The following is a 9,345-nucleotide window of genomic DNA, read 5'->3' on the forward strand; positions in this document are numbered from 1 at the left end:
TGCCGCCGCTCTCTGCCGGGCTGGTTCCTTCGTAGCTATAGCGACCCTTTTCCTCCCGGCCAAAGTTCGGGCATGGCACGTTTTTACTGCCGCCGCCGCCGCCGCTTCCGGGGATGACTTTGCCTGCGCCCCGAGCCGGTCCCGCACCCGCCGGGAAGGCAGCGAGCGGGCTCCTGCCAGGCAGGACCGGCGAGCAGAAAATTCCCTGAAGCGCTGGGAAAACCGCTCCCCGGCAAAATGCCGTCCCGGCAGAAAACGCTCATGTTCGCCGCCGCCTTTTTCACCAGCGCTTGCTCCTTCGTGCTGGTCTGCGTCGTTCTCGCCACCCGCTCCTGGATCACCAGTGACATTCACCTCTCCGGAGCCAACTTCTCCGTCACGGTCACCCTCACCTACGGGCTCTTCCAAGGCACCTGCGAGCAGACGGTGACGGGGGGCCTGCAGATTTCGGAAAGCTCCTTCCAAGGTAAGCCGTGCCGCGGCTCCTCTTCCCTCTGCGGCTGACCGAGCCGCGCAGAGCACCTCGCTCCTTTAGTCCCTGGCATCCGTAATACCTTCAGTGAAGGCAAGAATAGCTGTAAGCCAATTTGGGAATTTAAGTGGGATAAAAATAAGACCAAAAAAAAAAAAAAAGCACCTAAATGCCACAACCCTCTTGCCAGTAGTAACTTCTTGTAGCTGGCTGTGATCTTGGCCTGCACCTTTGACCGAGGAAATCATATAAAATAGGAGCTTTGGGTAAAGCAGGTTTGATTTGCAGAAGCTTTCAGTAAGGAACAGAAAAACACTCTTGCCATTTTATTAAGGGATTTCAAACCTAATGCAACTTCCATTATTTGAATTTCATTAATTGTTTGATTTTTAGACRCCCACTATCAAATGAGCCTTATTTTCACAGAAGGTTTTCTGAGACTATGGAAGGGAAAAGAAAAAAMCAGTGTGCTTTAGGTTGATATGGTGTTTATATATGTGCTGGACATAGATATTAGAACAAATAAAGTGCCCTTTTTATTTTCTCCTTTCAGAGAACCCCATTCCATTTTTTTAAGTGATAATACCACACCTCAGCATTTAATTTGTGTTTTCAAAACTTATGCTTGTGTGTTACTGCACTCGTGTCTTTTTTCTTGCATTGCACTATGAAGGATGTATTATAGCATATGTATAACATGTATTATAACACAGCTCTGCTCCCCCATCTCCCCCCCCACCGGCAGTTTACAGGCGACTTTATCATCACAACAGTCTGGAAAACTGCCATGAGATTTTGAAACGAGGTATTAGAATATCTTTTCAGAAAACAGCCAGTGGAATCAAACTGGATCTTACTTTTATGGGCAACTAATCTTATTTTTCCTGCATCTGCAGTTCTTGGTGCTTTTCCTCAATGGTAAGATTGTTACGGAACAAGAATAAAAAGGGCTAAATAATGAACTAAATGCTGGAGAAGGTTGTGACAGAGCGTGAAAAATCTTAGTCGTAGAAACAAAGATGTGCGGGGAGAAAAAAAAGCAAAACAGAAATGAGAAAGGACGCTTGGGAAATAAAAGCCACCGGTTTCCTGCGGTTGGGTGAAGATTCCCCTCGCTCGGGGCACGCGCAGCCCGGCGGCCGTTAGCGAAAGCGCCCGCGCCRCGCGGGGCCGGAGCAGCCCGGGGGCTGCCGCAGCGCTCGGGGCTTTGCGCCGCTTCCGCGCCGCTTCGTTGCCGCCCCGAGTCCAAAGCAGTAGTGCAGACCCGCGTGTGCGAAAAGGGAGCAAAACCGGTGGGAAGGAGCCCGTTGTCTGGCAAATAACGTGGGAACACCGGAGGGCCCTCCGGAATGTTTTCCTTTTTTGCCAGCTCTTTCCCACCAGAAAGTGGTGTAAATATTTTAGCCGGCCAAGCGGGCGCCCAGGTTAGCGCCGCAGCAGAGCCGTACCGCGCAAGCCGCTTCGAGTTATAATCGTGGCAGCGCCGTGAAAAAGCTGAATGCAATTGTGTCCCCCCCCCCCAAGCAGACAATACTGCACAAAACATATAACGCGAGGCAAAAAAAAGTATYAAAATCGCAGGTTCTGGGATCAGCCCTTCAAACCGGTTAATCTACAGCCAGGCCAGAACAAGCTAAGCAATTCTGCCGTCACGTGGGCTTTAACTGCCTTTAGGGAGAAGCACTCGCAAAGCGCTTGCGGGAGCGGAAGAGCGCCGCTCTTCGCACGGGCTACGTGCACGGCCTTCCTTTTCTTTTTTTTTTTTTTTAACCAAATTTAGGTCTTTGTGCTTATCATTTACTAAACGTCCCTTCGATTCTGACATATGAACCCTTGAGAGATGAGCAAAACGCGAGAGCTTTAGGAGCTGCTAGCTGCCTTCGCCAGCTGCTGGAAGAAAGGCGCCCTTTAAAGAGAGCCTGAAGTGGATTTGCCCACCTCCCTCRGTTTAAGTTCCTTTAGGCACATATCCAAGGTAAAATGAACGAGTTTTACGCTAGTTCCTAGGCTCTATTCTAGACACAATTCTCAAGTTTTGTATCAAGCATGCATCTATATGTTCTTGAAATAGGAAAAAAAAATATTTCACAGAATGGTATTTTTAAATTCAGATAGTCAGACCCTGCTAACACAGTAGGACGTCTTTCGTTTACCCGCATCTTTGAGTAAATGGTTCGTCTGTGCTGTGGCGAAAGCCCGTGTTGCGCTTTCCCCGCTCTAAGCTTTCAGACGACAGCAAGAAGAGCCGCGAACGCCTCTTTGAAACGCGGCGCAAGCTGTCCCTGGCAAGCCTGCCGCCGGCGCGGGCGCCCGCTGCGCCTCTCCCCCGTGCGATTTGCCTGTTTGGGTGCGGGCGGAAAAAGGGAGAGAGGAAAGCGTGAAATAAATGCTAAAGAGTAAAGCAAAGGTGATAACTCTCGAGGATCTAGAATGCTTATTAGCCATAGTCTAGGGCTGCTTTTCTCAATGGCAATATGCAAGTTGATTAACAAAAGCCCTTACAGAGACAATAACACGCTATATTGGCTACCACACCATTAAAAGAAATTTCCAAGCGTAAAGACAAAAGGTGAGCAAAGGAATACAGTTTCTGCAAGTTTACAGAGCGCGAACCGCCTGATCAAGGTAGCCTCTTTTAACAGACTGCCATTAATGGCCTTGATAGGGTAATAAATCAATACGGCCACTTCGGAGGCCCAGGAGATGAGCAGAATGACCTGGAAAAATTTACAAGTTATTWAATAACTTCGAAATAACTTTCGTCCTGCGACGCAATCGCAGTCGAGTATGGCTCATCGGTGATCCTAGAGCTTGTGAGAGCTGCCGAGTCAGCACCGCTTGGAAAATAGGACCTCAAGGCTGGTGGCTTGAAGTTGTTCACGCTCAAGCCAGCGAAAGTTTGGGAGATTAAATCTGATTGCACAAGAGTTAAAGACTATTAGAAGCAAAAATATGATGATACAGGAGAATAAGGGGCGACCTGACAGAGGCAGAAACCTCTGCTTTCATCCCAGCATATTTGACTTGTTTTACGCTGACCATGGAGGATTATCCGGTTGTGGATTTGTGCAGACTGCATTCCAGCAGATCAGTTATTCTGTATTCTTTTTATCGCACTGACCGCTTTACTTAAAAAAAAAAAAAAAAAAAAAACTGCCTGTACAAAACCAGCATTTTGTTTAAACCTTTGGAAAGAGCTTGTGCTGCTGCTTACAACAGGCGGAGGCTGACAAAATTACTGCCCCGGGTTTTGGACCTGTGTCAGAGAGAAACAAATAAGATCAATTAGGGGGTGCAATAGGTGCAGCCGTTCGGCTAATTCTGAAGATGTTCCRAGTGGTAAAATCACGGGAGGCTGCCGGGGAGAAACTGCACAAACCCCTCGCCTTCAAATGCAGCGTTGTTTCTGGACCCGGGCAATGCCGGAGCTGCTCAGAGCAAGGTCATAGTACAGCTGAGGCTGGGCTCGCTTCCATTTAATTTAGTGGTATCTCCCAAAYGGCTGACTTCCCTCTGCCCTAAATTTGCGTCTCATTTATATAACACTTCCTCACCTGCCATTTGCTGGAACAGAAGTTAACTTGTACCAGGCTTCTCCATTTCCCAAGAATAATACATAAGACGAGGCGGAAGCTCCCCTCATTTATTTCCAATAGCTGTTCYTTTGGTTAGGAGTGCTTATTTTCTTTTTTATGGGTGTCTCTTATTTTTGCTGCTGTTATTTTTGCCGCTATGATTTCTCCAATTTGTGCACCGACAACTCGGCAGGAATGGCCTCGTACCAAAAGCAGCACAGAAAGGAGCTTTTTCTCGCAGAGGGCTGTCGGTCCCGACGCCTGTTTGAGCAGAGCAGGAGAGCACTGTCACCCTACGCTTCACAGGTTAAGGTTAAGGCAGCCACAGGCGCATTGTAGTTCCCCCCCCCGCCCTTTTTATTAAACTGAGGGAGAATGATATATTTCAATGCAACTATACTGCAATTACATTTTGAGCATATTGCATCCACGCTTGTGTCTCTTAGTACCAAAAACATAGCAAATTGTTAGAGGGATTTAGGCAAAAACAATAAAACTGATTGCCGTCCTGGTGGGTTTGGCTGTGTGTGCCGAGTATATGTGTCAACCCATGCCTATAGGTGTAGAAACCCCACCGGGCAACACTCTACACGTATACATTGCGGCGCGCCGGCTCAGAAAGGGAAGGTGCCGGGATGCTGGATGTTAAGATTGGTCCAACTTGGTCACACGTGGCCTCCGCAGTGGTGTCCAGGCTCCCTCCTTTTAAAAGAGGGAAGGAGGAGCCACCTCCACCAATATTTTTTTCCCTGTATGGGAAAAACCSTGGGCGGGTTAATGATTAATGCGGAGCTCCTCTATTCCAGTGGCCGATAAACTGCGAAACGCTGAAACGAAAGCCGTGAACGTGGCGATTATCGYGCTGCTGGTCCTCGCCTTGCTGAGCTCCCTTCTGAGCTCGGGCTTCACGGGCATGAACGCCGTGAGCAATCCCTACCAGACCTTCCTGGGGCCCACYGGCGTCTACACCTGGAATTCCTTCAACGGTGAGTCACGCAGCCTCCAGCCGCCGCTGGGGCGGCAGCCCGCTCGGCTCCTGCACGGACGGGCTCGGCGGAGCAGAGCAGGGCGTATGCGTACAGCTGCACGCACCAGCTAACGGGCGCTTTTCCAAACATTTCCCATTCTGCCCCTAAAAGAGGCGATCTTTGGAACAGGCTTCACGTGCTCAGATGTGGACATCTGCATAAGACCAACTAAGCCAGACTCCCTTAACAGAGGGAGCAAGGCACGGCTAAGGCCCGACTCATTTCATTCCAGAACAGGAGCCCAAATTAGGACAGATCAAGTCCTAGATGTAGCTTGTTCTCTCCATTGACTGTGCTTAGTTATAGATGGTTGAGTGAAAGAGGATGAACCTCACGCGGGATCTCCTGACCGCTGGTCACCCTGGGCTCGCTCGCTATCGACCGTCTGCCTGCCACACGCAGGAATATGATGTTCTCCCAGATTCCCAGATTAAGAAATAAATGTTTATAAAAGGGAAACATTTGGAAAAGTAGCCTGCTTTCGGCTGCTTTTGGTTTTTAAAGCCATGTCTGCTGGGATATCTGAGAACTGCCTTTTAAGTACTGGTAAAACTGTATTCCTCACTTTAAGTGAAGCCATCAGTCAGTAAGAGCTGGGATTCGCTGGCAGCAAAAATGGAAGTGAAAAAGCCCCAGCAGCTGTAAAATCATTTAATGCGTGATGCTGCACATCAAGAAGAGCAGAATAAGCTGACAAACTACAGAATTAAAACAGAACAGAAAAATGTATGTGTTGGATGTGACCACAGGGCAAATTTTAAGCTTTCTAAGAATCTACATCACTATGCAAAATACTACCATTTTGTGGTATTTGTTGCCTTCTGGTCCTGGGTTACCTACGTACCACATCTGGCCTTTAAGATCTAAGCTACAGGATGGATGCTTAGACCCACTTCCTTGTGTCTGAAAACATGCACTGAGCGCTCATGCTCAACTTCTCTCGAGAGGATTGCGCGTCCCTCTAGTGCTGGGTTTGCACTCAGGAAACTTGCTTTAGAGACACCTGATTGCCGAGTGTTTCAGAACTGGCGCCTGGTCCTTCAGAAGCACGAAGCTGCTTGCCTGCAGCACCCRGGGCTTGCTTCACCTTGAAGCCACCTCCGAAGCCAGCCCACGTGGGACGGGACCCTCCCTCCAGGCTGGTCCTGGAGGCCTCCGACCCAGGTCTAGGGGGAAGGGAAACCCAACCCACAACCTCTGAACAGGCAAAAAGGACCAAATACTTGCAAAACAAAGCATTAGTGAGACAGTAGACCCCACGCGTTGACCGAGTATTACTGTTTCTTTTTACAACCCCATAAGTGCTCTGACCTGGAAGTTTGTTTAACCAGGGGCATGCTTGCTTGGAAAAATTATGCATCATTTGGTGTGTGGCTGTATCTTGAAGGTTCTTGACTTTCGCACCAGAAGGCTGGCAATACCACAGTGTCCTCCTTGCAAAATCCTGCAGCTGTTTCAGGGGGAATGGTTGTAGGACGGTATACCTGGGGGGAAGGAAGAGAAAGATTTTCATCAGTGTACAACGATTATACCTCTGTCATCCCGATGAAAACTTGTAAAAAGCATTATTTAGCTAAATCTCAAAGTAACAGGACTCCGCATACRTTCAGCAGGCTGTGGGGAATAGATACGGATCTAAAAGGACTTCTCGTTTTTGACTGATCAGAGTCACTGAAGAGTTCAGGTTGGACCTCAGGTCTCTAGTGCAGCCTCCTGCTCAGAGCAGGGTCAGCACTCAGCCTGGACCAGGCTGCTCAGGGTTTTATGCCTCTGCATACCCCATGAATTTGGACTCATGTCAAATAGTCATCCTGCAAGTCACCTAAGGGGAGARCATATTATACACATCAGCACCAAGTTCAGCAACAAAAAAAGTTACATTGAGTAGCCTTATCTAAGAAAAGTCATTGAGAATCCACTAATTTTGGCAGGACACAGAAGTAGCTACCTATGTCACAACGTACGCCAGATACCGTTAGATGGGACAAAATACATTCTTTAAATACATTCWTATTTTGTTAACAGAAAATGGCAGATTCATCTCCGTTCTAGTCCAGGCATTCCAACTGATTTAGATAGAATACTTTTACTTACAGGTAGCTACATAAATAATACTACAATTCCACCTTTAACATTTGTATTTGTATTTTCTAGGAATCTTCACACTTCTAGTCCTGATACTTTTTGCAGTGAACATAGAAAGCAAYGGCCTCTCTATAGAATTGGCTGAGGTGTGTTATGCTATTCCAACGACATATACTAATTCGAAAAACAATTACGGATATTCATATTGGATCATGCTGCTTATCATTTTCTTGAACATTTCTACTATCATCATCATATATTTCTATGACCACGCAAGGTATTATAAGAAGAAAGAGCAGGAAAGACCCATTGAAAACGCACCAAAAGATGTCATTCTGTTTTAAGGATATTGATTTCCCCGTTGGAAAGAGTGTGCAACAGAAAAAGATTATTTAATGTGGACAATCACGGCCGATCATTTACGTTCAGATTGAAGCTACATGTATAATTTAATTAACGAAATAGCCTATTGTGTCTTCAGAGCAGACTGATTTTCTTTATAACGTTGGGTATTAGTGTAATTTTATAAATTTCCATTGATACTTGCGGCACCTGAACGCATCAGAACAGAAACGATCCTACGTCTGCACCATTTGGGAGGAACGAACTTCATGCACCTTCTGGTTTTCCGGTGAATCCCTAGAAGGGGAGCGCGACTGGAGCGAAGACCCCAACTTCCCGGCAGAGGGGACAAGCCTGAGGGGCACTCGTAGCCTCCGCAGAGCGGCGGCGGGAGGACTCGGGACGAGCTCCTCTCCGTTCACCGTTGCTGCCTCTTTGAACGTGGGTCGAAGCAAATCCAGCGCTGCTCCTTGCCCCCGCGGCGCTGGCTCCCGTCTCTCGTTTTCTGGGCTTTCTGGACTGCCCTGSCTTGCGGCAGGGGTGCACCAACACGGGCATCGTATGAAGGCGTTTCTGCCTTACCCCTTGGATCCAGCTGTGCAGACCAAAGACACTGTTTTGCTTGTATATGTAATTTGGGATCGGAAGGGACAAAAATAGTGCAAATGCCAGAAATCCTGGACATGATRAGAAATGGTCCCGGAGGTATCGGTGCTTCCTTTTGTCCCGCAATTCTCCCTGCTCTCGCTCCCGCTGATGCTTAGGGGTCCTCTCCTGCAGGTCCCCACCACACTGCCTAGGTGACAGCATGCGGGACTGCAGGTTCCCTTTGCCCGGCAGGAGCAYGAGCATGTGAGCAACCTCGCCATGGCCAGCTTCCCACCCAGCCTCACCACGGCAGCACGACCGGCCTTTTCCCCCCGCGTCGCTGCCTTGGAGCTGTCTTGCACGGCTCCAACCGCAGACCGGGCTCCTCTAGCAGCCAGAGGACGGGAAACGGCCTGCGCAAGGCAGAAAAGAGCCCGCTATCAGCATGTGCAGTTGTTAATTGGTAGCAACATTTGCAAAATCCCGTTCCAGGCTRTTTGTAGGCTCTTGATGAGCGCGATTAGCAGGACTGTAAAGCTGCACCTTGAGCAGGCGTGGCGGCCCTCTGCTCTCCTGCGAGCTACCTTGGGGCGTCGCACAAAAGCGATGAGTTCCCTCCCGGTTACACCCAGGGAGAACGGGCGGGTGAGCGTGACCTTGCACTGGGCGAGGAACCAGGCCGTGGCGTGAAGGCGTGCTCAGGACACGTGCCCCGGCAGGAGCAGATTCCCAGCGCAGGGTGGCCAGCGTCCTCTTCTGCTTCTTACCGCTGCAGCTGGAAGAGCGAGTTTTGGTCGGGCGGTTTTCCTTTACGGTATCGTTTTCACCGTCGTGCTTGATACCTGTTCGATGATGCAGGAGGTACTCGGGAAATGAAAGAGCAGCTAAGACGGAGGAATGAGAAGATCTGAAAAGTGACTTCTCGCCATTTATGTCAAAAAAATAAAGCTTCGGGACTGAGGTGCCCAATACTTTGTGCAGCTGTACTCTATCAAAGGAGTCTAAGCGGGGAGGTTTTTTACATCCTGCTTAAAAATTTGGCTAAAAGTGTGACAAGTGCAGAGCAGGGAAAAAAATAAAAGAGGGCCTCTACGTTTTGAGGGGCAGGAGGGTCAATAAAATAAGAGACGTTATCTGCTCTCCGCTTGTGACAAGAACCATGCTGGTAACTGCTTTTCGCTGCTGTAAACATTTCAGTTAGAGCGTCGGATATTTTGCACCCGCAAGCTCAGCTGGCGCAAAGCCAAACGTTTCG

General features: G+C 48.7%; 1 protein-coding gene across 1 annotated transcript; it reads left to right on the forward strand.

The window, feature by feature from the left end:
- Positions 1 to 237: 237 nt before the first annotated feature.
- Positions 238 to 7,504, forward strand: CLRN3 (clarin 3). Its single transcript, XM_026065690.1, has 3 exons — positions 238 to 466; positions 4,854 to 5,033; positions 7,230 to 7,504. The coding sequence occupies exons 1-3, from the start codon at positions 238 to 240 to the stop codon at positions 7,502 to 7,504; spliced, it is 684 nt and encodes a 227-aa protein (XP_025921475.1).
- Positions 7,505 to 9,345: the final 1,841 nt, after the last annotated feature.

The sequence above is a fragment of the Apteryx rowi genome, unplaced genomic scaffold (assembly GCF_003343035.1).
Source record: "Apteryx rowi isolate R43461 unplaced genomic scaffold, aptRow1 scaffold_23, whole genome shotgun sequence".
NCBI lineage: Eukaryota > Metazoa > Chordata > Aves > Apterygiformes > Apterygidae > Apteryx > Apteryx rowi.